Source organism: Mytilus californianus, unplaced genomic scaffold (genome assembly GCF_021869535.1).
Source record: "Mytilus californianus isolate M0D057914Y unplaced genomic scaffold, xbMytCali1.0.p SCAF_4, whole genome shotgun sequence".
Taxonomy (NCBI): domain Eukaryota; kingdom Metazoa; phylum Mollusca; class Bivalvia; order Mytilida; family Mytilidae; genus Mytilus; species Mytilus californianus.
The window spans coordinates 8353416-8379642 of NW_026262690.1; the positions used below are offsets into that span (position 1 = coordinate 8353416).

Below are 26227 nucleotides of genomic sequence, written 5' to 3' on the forward strand. Positions count from 1 at the left end.
CAAACCGTTACCTTCTTTCCAACTCGTCTTAAGAGCACGAATACCGTAGAACGAGTTATTAATAAAACCAATGTTATAAAGCCAATCAATTGTTTCCATTAACTTTTATATTTATTAACTGTACTAATTTGATTTTCATCTAAAATAAATGTATCAGCTTGCATATTATAATTAACAGTTACTTCAAATAATCCATCTCCTTGAGTTGTATAGATCCACACATGATAAACAGTATGCACAACTGCTATATTATCCGATAAATTTGCTCGAAAACCGTCAGCATCATAAGTCTGTTTAAATAGACGTGCTATTTTTATAATTATAAGTTTGCTTCGATTTCCTGTTTATCTACTTCCAAGTATCCTTAACAACTTCCCATAGCGGCGTTTGCCACAGTTCTATATAAATTTTTATGCAAGCTTGCTTGAAACATGTTTTATATATGAGATTATACATGGCTGTATTCAATTATGTTTTATATGTGCATAAGGCCATTGGTTTTCTTTTATGTATTGTTTTTGATATTTTCATGCCGGTCACTTTTATAGCTTACAATATGGTATGGGTTTTGATCATTTTTGAAGGTCATACAGTGCCCTATAGTTGTTAACATCTTCGTCCAATGCTTTCTGGTTAACAGCCGTCTCATTGGCAATCATACCACATCTCCTTATTTTTTTAGGATGACTTTTATTTTTGTATACGCTTTTATATTAGCTAAAATGCTCATCAGAGCTTATACTCATATCTTTTATACTATGCAGAATTTAAATAAAATTTCTATCTACCTTCAGTTGTATTACAGATTTAAGTGACTGCAATATCTGATAGATTTTGGGGCAAACCGTGACCTTCTTTCCAACTCGTCTTACGAGGCCGTATATCATAGAAGGAGTTATTAAAACAAAAACAGTGTTATAAAGCCAATCAATTGTTTCCATTATCTTTTATATTACTACATAGCCACTCCCGCTTTTTGTTACTGCTTACTATCACATGGACTTTTAATCTCTATTTCAATCATATATTGTAAAACTCACATTCCTCGTTTTATAAGAATAGTAATTTTAAAGTTTCATGACAAATACACACTCACATTAATTATCACAGATTTTGGGAAAGATAATTTCGGAAGTGTTTCTTCATTTGACTGATAATTGCATTATTTTGTTTTAATATAGAGCAACGCATGCTAGCAATCAAGTCACTGAAAAACAGTATCATGCAACGACGACTTCCATTTGAGTTATGTCGAAGTTTCAAACGAGGAATATTCCTTAATCTCACTGAGTTTCGTTCATTTGTAACAATAACAATATTTCCGGAGTTCCTCGTGTTCTTTTTCAATACATTTCGGAGCATTTCCATATTTATTAACTCTACTAATTGAACTTTCATCTAAGATAAATGTATTAGCTTGCATATTATGATTAACAGTTACTTCAAATAATCCATCTCCTGGAGTTGTATAGATCCATACCTGATAAACAGTATGCACAACTGCTGTATTATCCGATAAATCTGCTCGGAAACCGTCAGCATCATTAGTCTGTTTAAACAGAAGCATATCTGTTTCTGGTAAAAGTTTTTGTGCTCTAAACACATTTTTAAGTGTTAATTTTTGACAGAGTTTCCGATGAGTTTCTGTCAATTTATTTATTTCAGAAACTACATAATTTGAAACTTTAAGCACTGCCTGGTCGTCATTATTTAGACTTTCCCAATTTAAACATGCACACCAATGAGTTTCAATTCCTGCGCTGACACATGATCTTGTTTTAGGGATTTCTTTGAACAAACTAATTCCTCTGTTATTTATATCTCCTTTTCCTACACCTTTGAAGTTTAGAATGTCTAAGAAGGTAGGATGTAAGTCAAATGGACAAGTTAATCTATCAACATTTAATTTGAAGTTTCGATATGCTGAACTATGTTTAGTTTTAAACCACTCTGGAAAAGAAAATCCAAAAAACGGAAGTCTTTCTTCTTGTTTACCTTGCAACGAAGATCGAAGACTGCTGAATCTCGCCCCATGGTCGCTCATTAAAATCACAAGAGTATTTCTTAAATATTTCCCATCATTTAGAAATTTTAATAGATTAAACAAATCTTCATCTGCAGTTTCAACCATATTGTTATCACCATGACTGACTTCACTATGGAAACCGAATACAAACTTTGGAACTTTGTCATATGTAGTATAAATGTCACGAATCCATTGCATGAAGACTTCAGATCTTCTTTTACTACCTAAGCACAATTTTTTGTGTTTGCCATAGTATTGTTTTTGTGCTGTTACATGAAACGGTCTCATATAATGATCAGTAGGATTGTCCTTGAAGCCCACCATTCTATATGTAAATGTTCCTATATCTGGACAGTCTTCTCCCCATGCAGTAACGTATCCATTCTTCTGAAAATCTTTCCAAACCATTGGGTAAATATCGACGAAGTCCTTTTTAGCTAGTCTTTTTAGTGTTCGAGGTAATTCTAATTCTGTTTTACCTGTAAAAATGGGTATAAGGGCTTGTGGTGTTCCATCACCAACGATATTGTATCCATTTAGTGTTGTTCCTTTTAAAATGTCCGTGAAATATTTATATGTCTTTTTCAATTTTCTTATATATGTCATATGAGACAGAGAATCAAATCCGAGCATCAATACATCTAAACCTAGACTAGAACTAAGATTGGCTGCCTTTTTATGATATTCTGGTACATTTCGCACGCCAACATGTACATTTTCGTACACATTTTTGTCTTTCCCTGTGCAGTGAACTTTAACAAAATCAGATTTAAGAGAAAGAACTGAAGAATCAGTTAAAGTTACAGTGTCCATATCTTTGTTCTGAAAGTCATCTATACGATCAAAATAAGTAAGTTTACAAGAAATACTTCCTTGTTTTTTCTTAGCTTCAGATGTAATAAACACAGTTCCATTCGATACAGATACCCAATCCGTGTCTTCAGAACATTTCACAGGATCAACGGAATAAAAATGCTTGGCATAATCTCCTTCAAATGGATTTAATTTTGGTTGAACACATACTTGGTCTCTTTTTCTGTGATTTTGTATCGAACTAGTAGAGGTCACTGTTGTAGGTGATGCAATAAACTTTGACACTGATATCCCAATATAAATGCCTGTCAATACAAAACCAATCACTAGCAGTAGTCTTCTACTTCCTTGACGCATTCTGAAAGAAAGTAAGTTCATTCTTGTATTGACTTTTCACATAGACAAATTTCCGTCGTATTCTTGAATAGCATTATTTTCAATTCAAGTATTTACTTTCCTGAGTTAACCCATATTAGTTTGCCATAAAAGTCCTTATCAAGGGCAAAACCATGAATAAAAGCTTAACATAATAAGAGCTAAAAAAAGATATACTTGTTTTTTTTTTCCCTCTCATTTATTTAGTAATTATGCTCAAACTACGAAAACAAAATTCACTCACTTATTTGTAACAATTTTAAATGAATCGACTTGCTTTCTTGGTCGGATCCAAGATTTTAGAACGGGGCGTAATTCCATAAAACGGATTATATAAAATATTTGGACGACTTTATGCTAAAAAATATATAAATCGTGAAAAACACGATATAATACATTTTTTGGCGATCAAAGGAGGCGTACGCACTCTATACCCCCCCCCCCCCCCTTTGGATCCGCCACTGACTTTGCTGTAGCTGGGTATATATAAATTACTAGTTAGGTTTAGATTAATACGTTATTCTAAGCTTTGATTGTCATTTTGTGGCAATCTGTATCGAGGCCGAAAGAAATGATAATTTACAATCACAAGAAAGAACTAGCTTTTGCTGGCCATATTCCATTGACGACGAAGAGCATATGCTTATATTTTTCCCATTATATGACGATATGTGAGACAGTTGCTTTAATAACTTAAACCTTGATTGTTTTAGTATTTTTTCTAGTCAAGATAAGCTACCAGTATGTAATTCTAGGTGAAATATCCGTGTGTGTGTGCCCATCCTGCAGAGACATTTTAGATATACGTCGTAGATTTTTATATACATGTAGATAATTTGTTTTCTTTCTCTTTTCCTTTATGGTTTTTAATGTTTTAAGTAATTTGTTTCTTATGTGTAAATAAATGTCTCTGGTAATTCTATACGAATGGCTTTTATATATTTGTAATTTTTGTTTTAATCAATGTGGTTTGTACTTGTTTGTAAAAGGTGAGACGTTAATAAAAAATTGTATTGTATTGTAATTTGAATTGGGTAAACATTTTTTCAACCTTCAAGCAGTGTTTAAACTCTGATTTACTGCAAAAAAAGAGAAAAAAAATTAAACAAGGAAGGAAATGTGTTAAAATTAACATACTTGTAAACAACATGTTTCCTTTACTATAAGTCATGTTACATAGGATATGACTTTTAACCATAATAAAATGTTAGACATTTTCATTACAATATAATCTAACTTTTATACTATTTTAAGATAAATGAAATAAACTCTTGATAGAACAATGCTACAAAACTTATTATTTATTGTATAATATTTACTTTTACCATAATCTTGTTTCAACTGTGGACTTGTCTGTAAACGAAATAAAAAAAACTGAAAACTTTGGAGACAAAAACGAAATAAAGGAAGGAGAAAAACCGTTTCCTTTATTAGAGGAATGATTGGGGAAAAGTGACTTTTTCACAATTTCATTAAATCATGACATGCCATGATGTCTTCTTTAAAAGGCATGTTACTAACATGCATGTAATGTCGGAAGAAAGGATTCAAGGAAATTTGCATACAACTGAAAATGTCTGGATTATTTTGTTAAAAATGCAGGCTAAAATGCTGACCAGGGTCAGATCAGAAGTTAAGCATATACAGTGATTCAATATTTACACGAAACAAAAGAAGGCATGGCTTTTTTTAAATCCACAAAGGACTTTTTATATTTATAAGTTATAACTGAGGATTAGAAGATTTTGTATTTATCAAGGTTTCATCTTTGGTGACATTTCAGGGAGTGTATCCACTTGACGATTACTTGGAACATCATAAACGTTTTTTACAGGGTTGTAAATTGCTGTCAGAATAATATCCCCAAATCTTCTTTTGTTTATATATTACTATATATCACGATCAGGTAAACAGTTATAGCCTGATTACATCGATTATTAGAAATTCACTTTAAAAATTTGAGGAACACTCCTTGCCGACAAACAGTCGTTTCGTTTAACAAACATTGTAACAATGTAATGGCATATTATCTATTCCCATTTGATGTAATTCAAAGAAACACCTCAGAAGGTTGAAGAACAAATAATCAAGAAAATTGTGTTTAAAGTTTGAAACCATATTAATGAATGGGCTTTACAATGAACCATCAATCTATCCACAAGTGTTCAAATGTCGGGCCATTTTATAGCTATGGATACGGTATGGATTTTTCTCAGTGATGAAAGCCGTACGGTCACCTATAATTTCTCATATCTTCGTCATTTGAACTCTTGTGGATAGCTGTCTCATTCATAGTCTAAATCACATAGCGGTCGGGAACGTTCTAGTTTTGGCCCTTACAAACACAAGTTTATTCTATCCCTTCCTCTCCCTAAGAACTTCAGACTAATGTCCGACATTAATATCTCCTTTACAAATGTAACTATTATTACGGTGAAATGCAGTTTACAAGATAGTTTTGGCTTAGAATTTTGTTTCGAGTATACACCATGATTATTAAGTTGATAATAGTGAATCCAGTTAAGATTTCGATGAAAGAATGAGTAAACGTGCTAAAAGATAAAAAAGCAAAAATAGTGAAAAAAAATTATGATCATACTAAATGAAGGGTATTCTTCATTATAAATTAATAAGGAAATCGGAAAATAACTTCTGTATTTCAGAAACAAGCTTGCTTTGAACTAGCTGTCAGTAACTGCGAGTACTCTTATGTCACTGCTTTGTTTCAATTGTTTTTATGTTACTTGTTTTGTACTTCGCACCGATCTAAATGAATTAAGCCTTTAACAGTTTTCTCTCACGTTGTGTTGTTACACAACTGTCCCAAGTTAGGGGGAAATTGAGCGCTCACAAACTTATCTAACCCTGCTAAATTCGTTATGTGCATGTCCTTATTCAGGAGCGTGCAACTCGGTTGCTGTTGTTGGTTCAAGCCGTTAGTTTTCTCGTTGGAATTGTTTCACATTTTTTTTTGTGTCGGGCCATTTTATAGCTGACTATACGGTATGATTGATGAAAGCCGTACGGTAACCTATAATTTCTTATATCTTCGTCATTTGAACTCTTGTGGATAGTTGCCTCATTCATACCGGATCTCCTTATTTTGATACTAACCCCGTGATATGTTCATGCGCCAGTCCCATGTCGCGAACATCATTATTGGTTGCTTTTCGTTAAATCATAATGTATTGAGAATTCGATGTTGATAGCAGATCTTTGTCATCCCAGGCTGAATTCAGTCTTAGCTTTTTATGGACTAGAGCTAATGTGATTTCGAGCTAGAATATATTGTGCATACACCAGTCCTGTCTATGGTTGAAGACCGTATGCCGACCTCTTGATATCTTTTGTGTTTTAGTGTTTCTATTTCACTGACTTCCCATTAACGCTATAAATCGTTCTTAGTCTATAAAAGTTGTATACAATTGATCATTTATGAATTGTGTTGTGTTTTGTTGAACCAGGGCAATATTCGCGTCGTTTCTTTTGATATAATATTAAAATAAGAAGGTGTGGTATGAGTGCCAATGAGACAACTTTCCATCCAAGTCATAAGGTGTAAAAAGTAAACAATTATAAGTCAAAGTACGGACTTCAACACGGAGCCTTGGCTCACACCGAACAGCAAGCTATAAAGGGCCCCAAAATTACTAGTGTAAAACAATCAAACAGGAAAACCAACAGTCTAATGTTGTTACTTGGGAAGATTTTGAGAACGTATGACCCGATTAATAGTTTAGGTTTAAAGATTTAAATAATCTTGGTATAAGTAAACATTTTCAATGCGTTATTTAAGGTGTTTTTTGTTGAAGGTGCTGTAGGGTTTCGAGTATAGTATAGTCTAATGTTTTGATACCTTGGTCTGGTCAGTAATAAATTATTGTGCATCCGTTTGGGGCACAAGCGATTTTGCATGCATCAACGATAGCTAGCACACGGGTGATCAGTTTTGTTTATTGATATAGGCAAATATAACCCTTACGATTCAATTACGTTCTATATGGTAAGCAGTGGACTTGATTTTATCTGTTTTTTGTAATTAATTCATTACGGAATTTTTTATTTTGTTTATTTCAAAATAACGAGTTTTGTCAAAGAGAGGCAAAAGATACCAAAGGGACATTCAAACTCATAAGTCGAAATAAACTAACAACGCCATGGCTAAAAAAGAAACAGACAAACAAACAACAGTACACAAAACCTACTTTAATATTTCAACTAGACGAAATATCTTGTTTTTTATTATTAGCTTAGAAAGATATTTCATACAGTATATGAAACATAGGAATGTTATGAGCAATTCCATTTTACAATCTTTCTCAATTCGAAATAAAGTGTCACTTGCAGATTATCTTTGTAGGGTGTATGTTTTATGTTTTACATGTACTGTGAAAGTATCATATGTTATATCAGGTTAATGTCGTTTTTTATTTGAAAAATTGTTTGAATTTTAAATTGCTCATCCCAATAAGGATACCCGGTTGAATTTGTTTTTTATTTTCGCATATTTTGTAGATCTTTTTTATGCTGAATCCAAAAATGCAAAGAAAAAAGGGGGTCACCAGGCTCGTTTTTTCCTCGAAAGGAAGCAAAACGTGCGATTTTTATCCTATTTACAAACATTTCCAGCCTGTCAACAATAAGGGCTACATGCTACATAAAATTTAAAATACTCGCTACTGTAGACCCGAAAATATTTATATTTCCGGCTGAAAACTTCCATGGGTTAAAACGTGAAAACTGTTTGAGGAACGTATTCTAAATTTCCGTTCTTAGTTTGACGTTGTAAATTCGTTATGGCTTGTTATGTTTTAGTATTTATTTGACCCTTAACCGGCAAGTTGTGAAAATGCATAAACCTGTTGGCAAAATATCGCTGTCAAAGAGTAAGATTGTTTAATTTGCTGACAAGAATATAAATGGCCCAATTTGTAAATTATAACTCCCTATAGTATAAGGCAATACATTTTATTGGTCAATTCGTGGTGATCATAATGTGTTTACAGTTACCCCCCACCCCGGCTCTTTGGTGTAGAGAATCACGTCCAGTATCTAGGTACAAACATAGGACTTTTCTAATTTACCAACTAACACATACATATGAGTTTAATATTAATCTTCCAAACTCACAATTCAATATTTTTGTGCTCAGTATTTGAAATACATAATTTGTGTACAATAGAACATGTAAACCACATTCCAAACAACCTATTTTGGTGACGGGTGACTTGTCCTGTTCTGTTTATAAGCATACACTTATATACCTAGTAAGTAAAACATTAAACTTTAAGGTCTTATTTTTGCATTGTTTTAACATTATTTAAATAGCATGATAACGGCACTTTAGCATGTTTGTTAAGAGGCATGGTTTTGTTCAGAGACAAACAATGTGTTTCAAAATTATGAAAAAGATTCAGAAATCTGTTGAAGTCAAATTTGTTTTATTTTATTTTTTTACTACTTTGCAACAATACAAACATTTTTCACAGTTTCCATTGTGAAACAAATTTTTTCATAGACATGATAGATTTTTAGTAAGAAAAAAATTTACTAAATAATGCCTCCTTTTAAAAGATGAATGGTAAGGTCAAATTATAAAAAATGTGCAGTTCACGTACATCCAAATAAAAAAAGGGTACTGGACATTGGAAGTTTTTTTTTTTTTTTTGAATATACAAGTAACCTCAACATTCATGATTAGTTGATGAGGAGTACAAATGTAGCTGCATTTCAGAATTTAAGAGAGAAATTACTTGTCCCAGGCAGCCAAACAGCCTGGCCTGAGAAGTATGTATTCTGGTTAAGAGGTGGTTGTGATAAGAAAAAAGTCACTATTTATACATGTCATGCATGTAATTTTATTTTGTTGGCTCATTATTGATCACCTAAAGAACAATTCTCTGTAGCCACCAACCATTTCATTTAGGGGAGTCGGCACGCATAGTCACCGATTTTCCTGAAACTTAGCCTGACCATTTTCTTAGGTGAAAAAGTAAGAAAAATGCCTCCCAAGGTGTTGCTCGGCCACAGCTGTCATGACAACGAAGTCAATGAGTTTTCCCGTATATTTTATGGAATTTAGCATTGAAAAAACAACTATTTGCAGGCATTCTGAAGCAAAACCAGATATTTGTGAATATTTTTAAGAAACATCATACTTAACAATCATAACAACAATGTCATATATAAAAAAAAATATTTGGCTGAATATTTTCACAACCACCGAGCAGAGGTCATTTGTCATTGTATTTGTAAAGGCAAATTATATACACTTAGCTTGAACAAAATATAAATGTTAAGGAATTGATTTCCAATTCAGTTATCTTAACTTATTTGTTGATCGTATATGACTGATCTATTTCAGCTAACATTTTCTTCAAATCTATAATACTTTTCAAGAAAATAGCCAAAAATATATATGATTCCATATTATAGGTTAAAAATGTATGTTAATCATCGTTTTTACCTGTATAAGAATGAGTTTTTGTGGATCGAATCAGTCAATCAAATGGTTTACCCTTGTTTCACTTTCAATGTTGAAATTCTTTTCCTTTTAATAACTGAACACACATAATTCATGCTTAACCCATCTTTAGCTAAGGGGTTAAATTAAAGGTCACATGAATATGGATTCAATGAGGTCGAATTATTCACTTGCAAGTGAATAATTCATCAGCGATTTTTCTTATTTTATTTTGACAAAATTGAACCAAACTGGCTTCTTCTGAATTATAATTTCACTATTTCACTTTCATTAATGATTGAACAAAAACAAAATCATATTTTAATTTTTTTTATATCTCGTAGCTAATGCCCCTTTAAGTAATAATTTATCTAATGTTAATAAATTAAGTAGCATTTGCTCAGATTTACTGCATTTGTTTACTCGAGCATGAACGTATCGAACAGGTGGCTAGTCAGTTAACGGTCACTTCAAGTTTAATCACACCTGTAGGTAAATTGAAAAAATCAATACACAAATGGAGAGATAAAGGTACAAGCATATATATTTTAAGTGCTATAGAAAAGGGATACGGTATTCCATTTAAAGTACTACCAGAAAATGTTATATTGAGATATAATAAATCTGCTGTTGAGGAGCTCAGATACTGGTTAAATTTAGTAACTCAGTAAAATGGGAAAGGTAATGATCTGCATGAGTCAGATGTGTATGAATTAGTGGCGTTCACTGGTGCCTTAGAAGTAGGTTTTGGGTGCTATATTGTGCCGGCTGTTGATGGCATATGTGCCGAGTCAGTCTGTGACTCGTTAGACATTCTGACTGACTGTGGTCTAGAATTACCAGGTTACAGTTCCAATACTGTAGTAGGTAGTTGGACAGTATTTGAAAATGGAAAAGAGTTGAACATAGCGTGAGCTTGAAGCAGTAAGCAGAACAGTGAACAGCTCGTTAAGATGTTTTTAAACCGTTGTTTAAAATTGAATACAAATAATAAGAATGTAACTAGTATAGTTAAAAATGGTAGCAAAAAATCGGAGCCTCAAAATATTACTTGTGAGATAAATTATTTGTGTTCATAAAACAATATAAAAATTAAACCACACTGGATTCCAAGAGAACAAAATAAAATTGCTGATGGTCTGAGTAGATATTCAGATTGTGACGACTGGGGTATTGAGGAATCTGTACTTCAAATGTTAGATAAGTTATGGGGTAGACATACTATAGACAGATTTGCTATAGATTACAATGCTAAATGTTCGAGATTCAATTGTAAGTGCTGGTGTAAGAATACAGAAGCAATTAGAGGCGTTCTCACAAAACTGGTTTTGTGAAAACAACTGGTTAGTACCACCACCAAATGTTGTTTGTAAGATTATAAGAAAATTGTGTAGTGATGAGGCAAATTGTACACTGGTAGTTCCATTGTGGTATTATGCACCTTATTGGTTGATGGTGCATGATAGTTTCGGAAATTTGAAATATTTCGTAACAAACAAACATCATATAATGAACATAAGGCCTGTTGTTCCCGGAAGGGGTAATAATGGTGTATTTGGGAAATATATGCAATTTTCTTTGATTGCATTTCAGATCAGATTTGATTGATTTTATTTTGTATATTGTACAGGGTTAAAGCTTGGCCGGTTTGTAACAGAAGCCGTGGAGGATAGTGGTATTGGAGAGGATCATCCTTTGCATGATTTGGTGGATACTTTTTCTTCGAGACTGCTTGATGCCAGAAGTGACAGTATTGTTAGAAAATATAATTATGCTTTCAAGAAATGGAAAGCATTTTCGCCTGGACATAATTTGATTTATTTGCCAGCATCGCCTATTCATGTCTCTTTATATTTAGTCCATTTGCTTGATTCATGTGCTACATACAGTACAATCAATAGTGTTTTTTATTGTATTAAATGGGCTCATGACATGTCTTGTCAGTTAGATCATACAGAGAATGCTTTTGTGAAGAAAAATAATATAGTTGAGTCGGCTAAACGTACTGCTAAAGCTCCAGTTATAATAAAAGATCCTGTATCCAATGATATTTTGATAAGTTTATGTTCAATATTTCAAGGGTCGAATGATTTAACAGTAGTTAGGGATCTGGCTATGATTTTACTTAGTTATAGCGTTTTTCTGAGATTTAGTGAGTTGAGTAATCTGAAGTGTAACGACATTATTTTTAAAGACAACTATTTAATTGTAAAGATAAAAAAGGGTAAAACCGATCAATACAGAGCCGGAGATGAAGTTTTAGTTTCAATAGGTCAATCAATGGCTTGTCCATTTGACATGTTATTAAAGTATATTGGTATGGCGCATTTAGATATTTTTTTTCAGATAGGTATTTGTTTTGTCCATTGGACAAATCTAAGAATAAGTCTGGTTTAGTTCAGGTTATTAAACCGATCAGTTATAGTACAGCTAGAGAATGCATACTGAAACGATTGAAATTAGTTAAATCTTGGTTTGCACTCTTTGAGGTCTGGTGGTGCCACTACGGCGGCTAATTCTGACGTTAATGAAAGGTGTTGGAAGCGCCATGGTAGATGGAAAAGCGATTCTAGCAAAGATGGCTATGTGGCGGATTCTATTGAAAACCGATTAAAAGTGTCTAAGCAACTAGGTTTATGATTTATTAATCGCAGGTTTGGCGTTAAGGTAGTTTAATTATTTTTTAATTTTGTTTAATTTAAAATAAGTTTTATAAACTAGCTATCTTTGTTGTTTTCTATATACAAGCAGCAAGCTAGTCGACAAACATTCGTTTGTGTTTTAGTTGTCTTTTTGGTAAAAATGGTGTTATTTTAAGAACATAAGGTATAGAGAAGACTTCCTAATTTCCGTGGTAAGTAGTGTAACGGGAATTAATTGTCTTCTCACGTAATAGTTCGAAGGCGTATGAATTTTTTAGGCGGGAAAAATTATTGTATTAAATGATAGATGTATAAATGGTAATTTCTATCCCTGCTTTACTTGAGTGAACATAAAATTTTTAACATGTACGTTAATGTATGTTGATATGTTGGGGTTTTTGTTATAAGTGTGTTCATATTGGCATTAAAGTTACAATTTTTTGTTCTTAAGGTTAGTTTGTATGGCTATACAAACGTAATCGGATTTGTTTTTATTCAGACTCATTTTTGTCTTCAAATTATTTTCATATAGCCGCTGTCTTTTGGCTGATACATGTGGTTAGATGTTTTGCATTTAAATGTTTTCTTTAATGTATTTTGAACGTTCTTATATCAAGTGAGGTCCAACACTTGGGTTTTGTCTAGCATTGACAAAAGGACACAGATTTCTAAAAATAGTTTTTCCTGGTCGGCCACGAAACAATTAGATATACATCTAGAAGATATTAGAAGTCATTATGATTGCCACAGTTTAACTTGTATTGATGCGACATGTTTGTATATATTTATTGAATAAACAAGCTCAGAAAATATACAAGCAGCAAGCTAGTCGACAAACATACGTTTGTGTTTTAGTTGACTTTTTGGTAAAAGTGGTGTTATGGTAAGAACATAAGGTATAGAGAAGACTCGGACTTTCGCATTTGGTACAATTTAATTTCAGCATAATGTATATTATGTAGTGATTTCGATTGGAATTGGAAAATAGTGTTTGATACAGGCAGCTTGTGAAGCTTTTTCCAAACTGATCCGTATTAAATGTTCTATTCCATTTAATTTCACATTTTGCACTAGTACATTTATTTAGTATTTTTTGTAATGTCTTTTAATTGAATTTTTTTTAGGGGGAATAAATTTTCTTTCCATATCATATATTTTGTTATTATGTGCTTCAAATTTGTTGGATAACTAATGGCGCTTCTTAGTTCGTTAATCCAATCAGTGGGGATTGATTTCTTTATTAGATTGTATTCGCATATCCAAACACGTGTATCTATTAGTTTATCAAATATTATTTCATTACTATAAAAGGTTTCCGTTTCGATATTCTAAATAAAAACATTTTTTTATTTTGGCGATATGACTCTTGGTAAAGGAAGGGAAGAACAAAGGTTTCCCTTTCCATTTTATATCGTTGTTACCAAATATATTCTCTTCAAGAAAGCTATTTTTTTAACGTTTTTATATTTGCCGTCCGAGCATTTTAGACGATTCCATAATTTCTTTTTAGCTTTCTGTTTTTTTCTAAATTAAAGAAATATTGTTATTTTGAATGAGAGCAAAAACTTCCATAATGAGTCGAGTCAAATTAATATGATAATTAATCTAAAGATCTTAATGCTGCCTATTCTTACTTGTTATAGTTACTCTTTAACTAAAATAATTTTTTAATAATTGCCAAAAAGACAAAAGTAGGCAAAAAATCACTTAGAATGGCCATATGTGCCGATTGTCAATTATTGACTTATTTGTAGATCTTTTTTTGTTGAAAATTGTTGCTTATTACAATTTACTTTATCTAATATTGCTTTCGTTAAAAACACAAAAATCTGAGAAAATTTTTACCGAGGACAATAACCCGCCAAAGGAGTAGACAAACTGATTTTGATAATGTTGACATGTCTGTAGATCTTATACAGCTGATTGACTTTGATGTTTAAAGCTTGAATTCTCTCTGTGTTTTATAGTTTTCCACATTTTGTTTTTGCTGATTGTTTTCTGCGAGTGCGAGTACTCTCAGATCTGTACTAAATGTCCTTTTTGTTGTTAGGAATGAGGGATTAAAAATACCCTGCCACGTCCGGTCTGTGTTTTGTTTGATGTTTTTCTGCTTTGTATCGATCTGATGAGTTAAGTGCTGTTACACCACTGTCCCAGGTTAGGGTAGGGTTGAGCGCTCACAAACATGTTTAACTCCGCCACATGCTATATGTGCCTGTCCCAAGCCAGGAGCCTGTAGTTCAGTGATTGTCGTTGGTTCATGTCTGTCATATTTGTTTTTCGTTAATTGTTTTGTTATAAATTAGACCGTTAGTTTTCTCAATTGAATTTTTTTATATTTTTTTCATGTCAGGGCCTTTTATAACCGACTATACGGTATGGTTTTTTTCTCATTGTTGAAGGTCGTACGGTTGCCTATAACTGCTTACATCCACTTTATTTGAACTTTGGTAGATAGTTGTCTCATTGGCAATCATACCTAATCTCCTTATTTTTATATAAGCTGTGTACAGTTTCTCTTTATCGACCATAAGTTTTAGCAAAACACAAAGGATACACGTATCATTAGAAGGGGAAGTTGACTGAAGATTAAGGCCAGATTTGACTTTCTTGTAGATCTTGTCTGGCTAAACATTTTTATTATATAAGTTTTTTTCTCGATTTATAGCAGTTTCAAGCTTACCTTTAATCTGGGAACAGTATACCTATATATATGTTCCTACATTAATTAGACTTAAAAATGGTAACAGTCGTCGTCTAAGGACATAACGCCTATATGTAGTTAATTATAGACAATTTCGGTCATGTTGATTAATTAGTCTTGTTGGAAATTTTTGCTATTAAATTTTCCATCTATCTATAAAAGTTTTCGATACAAATAATTTAAATGTGCTAAATTACTTTCTATCCGAGGCCCAATGATGCTACATGATTCACCTAGTATGTTTGCGTAAAATTGATACAATAAAATTAAAATAACATTTCAAGCAAAAACGCAAAATCAAATATTTATTCAACGGTGTGCTTTATTCTATATTATAGTGTATTAATGTCCCTTCAAATGTTTTTTATCTATATATAGCATACGTTTTGGTTCCAATTAGCCCAGTAATTTCAGAGAACCAGACTTTGGCACAAGTTTACAGACGAAGATGGCATTTGGCAAGGTGTGAAAATTACATTTTAGTTTCAAAATTTCGGAATTTTTATCATAGGGATCAAAATATTGAAGATTTAATTGCTAGGCAGTTTTCAACTATATGAAAATGATTACAAATCTTTGGTAACGATATAGACCCCTCACCTTTCAATTAGGATCTATATAACAGTTCATATTAGTCTGAACCCAAATATGTATGGTAGCTAGGTACTTTTATATCAAGTAAGGATCGTTGCTAAGAACTTTTGACATGACCCTGACCTTTGGCATTTAACCTTGTTACCAAATAAAATCAAAAATCGTTCTGAACATTTTTTCTATTCAAGGTATAGGTATATCTGTAACCATTTCTGACAAAATCTATTAACTTCATCACTTTTTTTAAAGACAATTTACATTATGCATTTAAATGTCAATCATGGTTGGTTTCTCTGACAGAATTACTCTGAAATTTAATTTCAGGCTTCAAATACTGAGTACTGGGTTGTATGATACATGTAAGTGGAAGTAGTGATTTGTTGTTGAAGGTTCTTGAATGTTCAACTTTACAGGGAACTATTGGCAAAGTACTGACAGAATTCACATGAGAAGCATGATGTACTATTATATATATGTAAAGTACTGACAGAATTCACATGAGAAGCATGCTGTACTATTATATATATGTAAAGTACTGAAACTGAAGAATCAACATTGGAAGCCAAGATCAACAATACTTGGAACTACATGTATAATCAAAGTACTGTCAGAATCCACATAAACACCAAAGATCAACTATACTTGGTGACTTGATGCAATGTGCTGTCAGAATACATATTAGAGGCCAATATCAACTATACTTGTGAACTTTATGCAAAGTGCTGTCAAAATCCATGTATAAAAATCCAAGATCAAAAGGACCTACTTAACCTCACATGTAAATTAATGTTTAATATCTTTGATCTCATAGATATTTGAAGAAAAAGATAGAAAAAAAAAAAAAATGAATCAAAAATTTTTTTTTTAATAGAGCTGTTCTTATATATATTCTTTGCTGCCTGTAGTGAATTTTGCTGCAAACATGATACATGATATGCAAACTGCAATATATTGCAGTTGTCTTACAAAATAAAGCTACCGGGTAATGGGATTTGTATATTTTGGAAATCATAATATCAGGTGGCAGTTGTAGTAAATGCTTGTGCCTTATATTTCCCTCATCTTTTCCCTCACCTAACACCTGATCAAAATGGACACTTGAATTATTTTACATCATTTGGCATTATTTGTCTATTTATAAAATTTCAAATGCTAATCAGTAGCTATTTAAAGTCAAGTTACAGTAATTGAACGCCATCTAGCGGATTCCGCGAAATGTTGCGACGTTTTGTACAAGTTACGTCCCATTGACCAGATTTAGCAATGTTGCAACCGGCGACTTTCTGACGAGACAACGTTAAATTTGATGGAAAGTATGTTACTTCTAGGAGAATGAAATTGTTTGCTAAAATTGAAGATGAAGAAATGCTACAGAATTTTGAAAATTAATATGAATATAGTCAAGAAGACTATCTTCAAAATGAAAATAGGGAACTTGACTTGCGTCAGGGAGGTAGGGTGGTAACGTTTGAGCTTGGATATCTCGCCGACCAGTTAAAACAGTGTAAAAACTGTAGCTCACCACTATTTCTACATAATTGTGATGAGGAAAAACAGTGTGATCTCGGAAGTATTCTATATGTAGTATGTTAGAAAACGTCCCTACAGAAACCCTATATTCACTGGGAAAAGATATCGTCCAGCAGAAAATAAGAAGAAGGGGATGCAAGTTTGGGACATTAATACTAAACTTTTAGTCTTGGTAAGATATCCCCTATTTTTGAAAATTACCACACCAGTCGGAACAAGTAAAAATATTTTCTAATTCCAGAAAAGGGAATGAACCACATACAATTCTCAGCTGCGTCAGTCAGTCTTGAAACAGATGACACAAAAATATTTAAATTAACATTAACCCTCTTTATGATTGCAACAATCATTTAATATTTATACATCACAATTGTTAAGACTAATATAACACATGATGATAAACAAAACGTTATAGAGATTCATCGCTACAGTTTGTTTTCTACCGATTTTTTGTAATGGTGTTTTCTTTCACGTCCGCAATTTTGTGGAAAGTTTTCGAAGCTAAAAATAGAACACAAATCCTTAAATAGATACATGTATAAATAGTATATGGTTTGATGAGGTATACATGGTATATTTTTCCTAATAAAAGAACATCCAGTGGATCCTAAAAGAATTTTCTTAGTACTGATTAGTAATGTTATTTCCTCAAGGTAATTGATATATCAATGGTTAAAAAAATAACTGGAAACAAATAAAAATTTGTAGCCTGAAAGTTGCATCTCAAATATAGAATAGAACTGTTCTAAATTTAGCTGCGGAACCGTAGCTCTTAGGTCCTTGTGTTATTTTTTTTACTTTTTGCGGACCATCTATCTAAAAAATAACATAAGGACCTAAGAGCTACGGTTTCGCATCTATTCTCAATTCTATTTCACTCATACAACTTGAAGGTTAAGAACGAGATTCTTTCGATCATGTCGATATCAAACTACTAATATATACATGTGTGTGTATCTACTAAAAGAATATGCACACACACCTTCAGAACCCAATGTAAAATGAAAAAAGTACTTCAGTAATACAGCAACCAGACAATAACACCAGGCCACAAAAAATAGAAAAGGAAAAGACATCTGATGATGTGCATGTTGTGCATTTGTGCAGATGGAATTTAACATGTTAAAGACAAAATTTTCAGTCATGTTTCAGTCTGTGTGTGGTTGCTTTTTTTTTTAGGGTTGATACGCTTTTCAAGAGCTTCATTAATATAAATTGTTTTGTTAAACATAAGGCCGTTAGTTTTCTTGTTTGGATTTATTCACATTTTTCAAATCGGGGTTTTTTATAGCCGACTAAACGACATAAGTGTTTTGTCTTTTTTAAGTCCGTTGTCTACGATAGTCTGTAATTGTTTATATCCACATCATGTGAACTTTGGTGGATAGTTGTTTCAATGGCAATCAGACCACATCACCTTGTTTTTATATTTATTGGTGTCAAATACAGTTGCTCTCTGATGCACATTAATTTATTGTCACATATAATAAGATTTAAAAGGGGTTTGCAGAATAAAAGATAATGGCGAATTGAAAATTGAATAGAGAAAAGAGCCAAAAAATAAATAAAGGATAGAGAAGAATGGTTCGCAAAAGTATAAAGAATAACAATGGAAAATAAAATAATAAGTTAATATACAAGTGTAGTGGTTAAAGACATGAACCATGTACAGAATAAAGCAATCATGCAATATTAGAAGAATTTTACAATAAAATCATATATTGAGGATTAAACAGAATAAGCGTTATATTCAAAATTAAAGAAATTTGCCATTAAAATTAATTAAAGAATACAGAAGTTAAGGAGACACACTTCATATAGACCCTTAAGTTAATCGTTGTATTATCTCGGTGTTGTTGGTAATAAACAAAAAAATCACTAGTCAAATTATGCAGAGGGTGTTGTATTTGATGCACTATATTCTTATCTTCCCGTTCCTAATGTATCTTCCATTTTTATTGAAGTTCACATTGATCAAAGCCTTAGTTTAGTATAGTTTCATGTTAATACTATACCCCACTATTTTGTTGCATTTTGTGTATCGTGTACTGATTCTATATATACTTCGAGCATATACGTGCTCACTTTTGAAGTAATCTTTAACGTTTTTATTTATACAATAAATTTTATACAGAACGAAAAGAAATTATCAAAGATGTCAGTTTGTATGCGTGTTTTACTTGTTAACTTGCAGATGTATTAATAACCACATGACACTCTTTCAATGATTTGTAGAAAATTCATTGATGATAATATTTGTCGATATATGCGATGTAAAATTCTATTAAACAATTGTATAATCTTTGTAAAACAGACGACTGTACAGACATAATACAAATTGCAGCAGCATATGAGCAGAACGCTTTCTGTCGTTATATAGTACCAAAAGAAGCTATCAAATGTTCCGCTTGTAAAGTTACCGGTTTTTCAAAAAGTGGCCAAATCTTATATCGGAACGGAGAAATAATGCAAACAGATGACCTGCAAGATAGTCTAAGAGATTTTATCAATTGGTTACCTGACACAATGCAAAGCTTTTTATTCGAGAGTTTTAGTTTATTCCATGAAGAATAATTCTTTCATTGATAGTTTTGAACAAAAATGTAAGGGTTCTGTTGACTCGCTATCTTTGCTGAAAACTGTGCTACCAGAGAGGAAACAAACGGGTAAAGGTTATAACCAGGAGAGCCTAGTATTTGACATTCTTGGTGTCAAATACGACGCACATAATGCCGTTGGAGATGTTCAAGCATTACAACAACTAGTAGAACATGTGTCGCTTCCCACTGAGAAAGTGGCACAGGCACCACACTCATTCTCAGTGGAATATGTTTCACAGTCTTACGAACGTGAGGGGTCTGATGGTGTTGCCAATCTCCTATCGGAACTTCTTTTTTTGATAAAGCCAGAGTCACAAAAGATAAAATAATTATATTACATCTTTTTTTGAGTCAAGACATTGGGATGATTTCTATTTTTATGTTATTATTTTTGCGTTCATGTACTTACAAAGTATTTTCTTCTGAATTAGTAATTGTTTTAAACATTATTATTGATAATGAACATATCACATTTTTTACAACTGTAACAGTTATAATTTAATTTGAAATACGTGTCCATAAAAGAGGGTCTGACTGGGGTTTACGGAATAAAGAATAAAAGGCAAAAACTGCAGAATAACAGGCAAAAAAAAATAAAAGAATAGAGAATGATGAGGTGCTTAAATATAAAGAATAAAGAATACAATACTGGTAGTACAAAATAAAAAAAATAATAAATGAAGGACCCTCTATCCAGACCCTTATGATAAAAAGAACCTATCAATACAAAACACATAATCATCATGCGTAATCAACACCAAGAACTTTGAAAATTCATACCATGATAACTTGACGTTATGTAATAAAAATGAAGACGTCACGATTTTTGATGTTTTTTTTTCAACATGTTGAGGTTGCGTCGTTTCTAGAGGGAAAACAAAGTCGGTGACCATATATTTTTTTCACATCATCTTATTTGTTAGACATAGAGGAAGAAATCATCATTTTTAAAAAAAATTCTATGGAGTGAATCTCGTGATTTATACAGGAAACCAAAAAGAGTAGAGGAAAAATAAGGATTTTCCCTATATATTCAATGTAATTTAGTACCCTCTCGGACCATTTTAAAAATGGCCTTTTCTCGAAAACGAAGTCGGTGACAGATACTTTTTTTTTAATTTTCTGATGTATATTTTCAATATCTAATTGAATTCTAAATTTTAAAAAAATCTATGGACTGGTCATTTACTGATCCTTGACCTTAAAAGTTTTTTTCTGGATAAAAGGAGATTTGGAATATAGTTCAGCAACCAAACAAAACAATCAAACAAATTATATATTGACTTGAAAACTTGGCTCACTAACTGACAACCTCATTACCTAACACAATGATCCAGATTACTAAAATCAGATACATATTGTTTTGTAAAATTAGATATGAACTCTAATTAATAGCGATATCAACCAAGATTTCGGAAATGATACTTAAAAAGTTATGGCTTTATAAACATAAAATTAAATCTGCAAATATTTTTAAGAGTAGAAATGGAAAAATCCTGTCTGCACATTTTTTTTATTTCATTTGAATTATATTTGATCAATTACCTGAATGACATCAAAAATGGACTAAAACATTACTAGAATATCAAATTGTGTTACCCCAAACATCCTTTAACGATAGCATAAAAAATATGGAGTATTCATAAAAAAAAAACATCAACCCGATGTTTTTTTTCTAGCCTACGACGATAGTGACAATGCGAGACATAGGAATTACAATCTGGTGTTGGTATAAACTATTTGTACTATTAATAAAGCCATATATTCCAGAAGGTAGAAGACTTAGCTTGGAAGTTTATACCTTGTATTCAGATGCCTTATGTCTGTCATACATGTATGTCTGCTTGGTCTCATTTTCATGGTTCAACAACTGCTAATATAGGATACCTATATTAGGTATATGGGTTCCTTACAAATTCTACATATCCTTCAGACAGAGTTCTCCTGACCTCAACCTTATTTCATGGATCATTGATCAAGGTTAAAGATCAATGATCATGGCTGTTTCTCATATACTATTAGCAGTAGATCATTAATCAAGGCTAAAGTTAGCTGATCAGGTTTGTTTCTCAGAAACTATTTTAGCAGTAGATCATTGATCAAGGTTAAAGTTAGCTGATCATGGCTGTGTCGGTAATAACTTGAATAATGTGTGATCTATCCTGATATTTCTGAATTGTATTGAAACAAGTCTAGAAAGTTCACACTGTTTGCTTGTAAGCATTATATTTTTTAAGAAAAATTATTTCCATATTTAGTGTTGTGAAATTGATTTCACAAAAGACTGCTATCATGGTTGAATTTGAGGCAAATCAATATCTTTGTAACACCAACAAATCTGTCTACTCGCTATTTTAAAATTTGGTACATTGTGTTTGTTTTACAGAGATGACAACTGCGATATTCAAGATCTAAGGTGAAAACTTGAAGCATATTAAGGACGAGAACATATTAATGATTAGTACCATATGTAGATTCTGCAAAGTAGGAAGGGCGGGATATAATCATAGACTTCCACTGGTTAATGAAGGTACAATTTATGTTGGATATGGGCAAAATTCCCCATTTTTACCCTACGAGACTGTGTATTTGTACACCCAGATGTATGAGTACCCTTTAAATTCTAAGCGAGGTTTTATCTGTCGGACTAGGGAAGACATATTTCTATACCCATGTTAACCCTACGAGTCTAGTTTAAAAAAAATATATTTTGGTTATCAAGGTATCAGATGAAAGGTGAAAAGTAAATTCACAAAAATACTGAACTCCGAGGAAAATTCAATCGGAAAGTCCCTAATCACATGGCAAAATCAAATGACAAAACACATCAAACGAATGGACAACGAAGGACTGGTGATCCTTGTAGAACACATATTGACTGATAATTTTGAATAATAGGTCCAGGTTACAATTAATCAATTTTCATCTATGATCAAAGGTGGAATACAGCAATTTATTGAAGTGTCGGGGGGTGTCTGTGTAAAATACATAATCAGAAAAAAAAAAAAACAGGAAAACTAAAGAATAGGGACAACAAAGAGAATACAGGGATTCGAACCATAAATAATGTATTAAGTGAAATGTGTTGCTCGAGTTCCGGTAGTCTTTAACACATTATTATTCAATTCTTAACGTTTTTACGCTGATATTTTCTTTTTAATGCAAACTCGGTTGGCACATTGAAAGATAAAACAGAAAATAACAAAATAACAAAATAACAAAATAACAAATAGCAAAATAAGTAAAACGAAAATATCAGAAATAGAAAACATTGACCCCGAGGTCATATGTTATAGGACTATAGTTTGGAAATCATCGAATGAGAGAATTTGTTAGATATCCTCTTTACGTTTATAAATACAATTAAAAAAAACTTCCAGGTTAAAAGACAATGATTGTTTAAAAGAGTTTTTTCGTGCCCATGATTTGATAAAGAATATAAATGTGTAAAATCAAAATGCTGTAATACGCAAAACTGATAGCGTGCAGATGAACCCCCAATGCCTTGATACTATACTGGTTTTGCTCGTGGTTAAAGGCCGTACGGTGACATTCAGTTGTTTAATTCGTTGTCCTTGGTTTACGGTTGAACGTTGCGTTATTGGCAGTTGTGCAATCGTCAATTTTCTTTTTTTTTAATGCACAACACCATGCTTATATTTCTGTCTTTTTAAAATTTTATGTGAAAATTAACAAACCACTCAGCATTTCTGATCGTATTTCCTCTTTTTTTTTTTGACATCGGAGAAAATTTGCTCTCACACACGCCCGCATTCCAATGTCGTCAAAATTATTTTTGAGAATACCCCCAAAGCGATCGTTTCCAAGATGAAGAGCTGGCGCTCGTCGTTAGAAGCATGCGTTGAAAACTGCGCACTGTTAAAGGGCAGAGCCACTTTAAATTGATGGAAATTGGTTTAACATTAAAATGTATATATTATACGATAATTGTTAAATGTATTCAAGATCATAAGGAAATATTTGTGTGTTAAATAGTGATTTCCGAGTGTGTATTTGTGATAAAGTTGTGTTTCTATTTCGTTTACTTTTTCTCTATACAATCTTCAACTGGACAAATCAGGTGAAATTAATAAACGGAAAAAATATAAAAATCTATAATTGAATTCATTTAAGCGAATAACTCCATACCAGAAGGTGCATTATTCTATACCAGTAACCTAGCATTTAATCATGAGGTGAAATTTATTCCTTAATCAATACTTGATGTGTAGTATGAATTCATTGGCTGTAAAATCCCACGTAACATATGCCTTCGAAGTAAAATAAAACAATTTATCATCCAACACAATCAGAGGCTCATGTAATAAAATCAAATTCAAATTTCCAAAAAAGATTGTTGAAAGTCTGTTAACGTTAAGCTAAATATTAACATTGGGTTTTTATTTTTTTATGCCCCGCCGTAGGAAACGGGGGCATTAAGTGTTACCCATGACTGTCGGTCCGTCCCATTTTTAACTTATTAATAAGTTTGCCTCATGCAAATTTAAGGAAACTCATATACAATGCCAAGAACCACAACACGCAGACAGAGTTCGAATTTGGGTAGTGAGTCATTTACTGTTCTAAAGTTATGGCCCTTTTTAACTTGGAAAACTGCAAAGCTTGAGCGGGGGCATTCGTGTCCTCAGACTCATTCTTCTTCTATTTTTAAATAATGTTTTGTCTATGATCACATCCAAATTGTTATGCTTTCCAAAAACTTTTTTTTTTGTCCACGAGATATAAGATAATTGGTTATTTTCTAAAGTGATATACTAATCATTAAAGTGGTACAGAGCAGTGGCGGATCCAGAGGGGGGCGTAGAGGGCGTACGCCCCCCCCTTTGCTTGAACTTTTTTTTTTTTTTTGTAAAATTAATAATCAGACTAGACTTAGTGAACTTTGCCATTTCCCGGCAGTGTATTTAATTTTTATGCGACAATTCTTTACTTATAAAGATATTTTTCGCTCGTATTTACTGTAATATATTATTGATTATGTTGAAGTCATGTGATTCGCTACGGTGGAGTTGATCAGTACGTCGAAAAAACGATATTAGATATTTTAGAGAAAAAATTTTGACCCTGGTTTTTGCCTTAAACAAAAATTCTGGTCGTATCTGTATTGAAAACAATTATCGTGTCCCCTTTTTTGAAATAAGAATAAAAAATCCAACAAAATTATTCAGCATTAAATGACCATGGTGAATAAAAAACGGGCGTAATTTTTTTGGGGGGTTTGCATGTAAATCCCATATCTGACCGGAATGTCTGTTTCGCCGAACTGATATACTGAATACTTTTTTCAAGGCCCAACTGCAACCTGCCTGCTGGGTGTGGCCTTTATGTCTCCATTTGTCGACCGTCATTCACAACTTCGTTGTCATTTGATTTTCAGACTCATTCGTAGCCTTTGGTTGATTTGGAACCCCTCACTTCCCTTGTTGGGTGAAACATTTCAACCAAACATTTGGAAAAAAATTGCTTGTTTGTCTTTGTTCGTGTTGGTCGTATTATAAACTTCATTGAATAGCCGTATATCATGTTTACAACAAGAAATCTATAAGGTTATGCTTATTGACCATACAACAAACGAGAATTTTCCATGTCCATTTTTTACTGACAAATCCCACATCAAATACATTAGTACATAGCTTTGGATCCATTCAATCATTTTATGATAGACAATTAATGGGGAGAATGCGGCATCAAAAATGTCCAACCCTAGCTTACACTTTAACTATAAAATATACATGCCCCACGTAAGGAATCGTTAAAAATGTGCATTTTACACTTATTTTATGTTTTTTAGCCCAAAAAAGGTAAAAAAAAAATTCGCCTCGCTCCGCTCGGCAATCTTTACATACTACGCCCCCCCCCTTTCCAAAATCCTGGATCCGCCCCTGCAGAGTATTGCATTCATAATGTGATAAGTGCAGAGATCATACACAGTTCAATCCATGACATATTATCCGAAAATAACCCGAAGTATATATGCAGATTTATCTTCAAACAGAAATCAATATCCAGTTTCGGAAAATAATGCAAAAATTAAAATAATATTACCTTTATAGTTCGTAAACTCCAGACGAATAACTTACACAAATAATGTGAACTTCATGCCTTAAAAATACACTACTTAGTGTTTACATTAACCTGACCATATTTGTTATCAGTGACGGTTAAGATAATTTTTCCACAGTAACTTGGCTATTTCCTCTTATCGGGATGTCAGTGTGTTAGTAAATAAAGACCTTGCATAATGTGTAATAAGATCAATACAGAAAATCTGATTTGATCGATCTTTTTAATTTAAGCAAGGGATAGTTTTAAGTATTTGATTTAAGTATATGCTCGATTTCCCCTCTATCATGACTTGACTATGAAAATAATTTAGAAGGTTTGAATGTCATTCGTTCTGACTTATACTCCCAGGAATCCACTTAATGATTTTTTCCCCATTTTTAGGAAACATTAACT

At 32.4% G+C, this 26227-nt stretch overlaps 1 protein-coding gene across 1 annotated transcript; it reads right to left on the bottom strand.

The window, feature by feature from the left end:
• Nucleotides 1-915: 915 nt before the first annotated feature.
• On the bottom strand, nucleotides 916-25972 carry LOC127737399 (uncharacterized). The gene is made up of 2 exons (XM_052248050.1): nucleotides 25814-25972; nucleotides 916-3197 (listed from the first exon to the last, which is right to left on the bottom strand). The coding sequence occupies exon 2, from the start codon at nucleotides 3194-3196 to the stop codon at nucleotides 1298-1300; it is 1899 nt and encodes a 632-aa protein (XP_052104010.1). The 5' UTR covers nucleotide 3197; nucleotides 25814-25972; the 3' UTR covers nucleotides 916-1297.
• Between the last annotated feature and the right edge of the window lie 255 nt (nucleotides 25973-26227).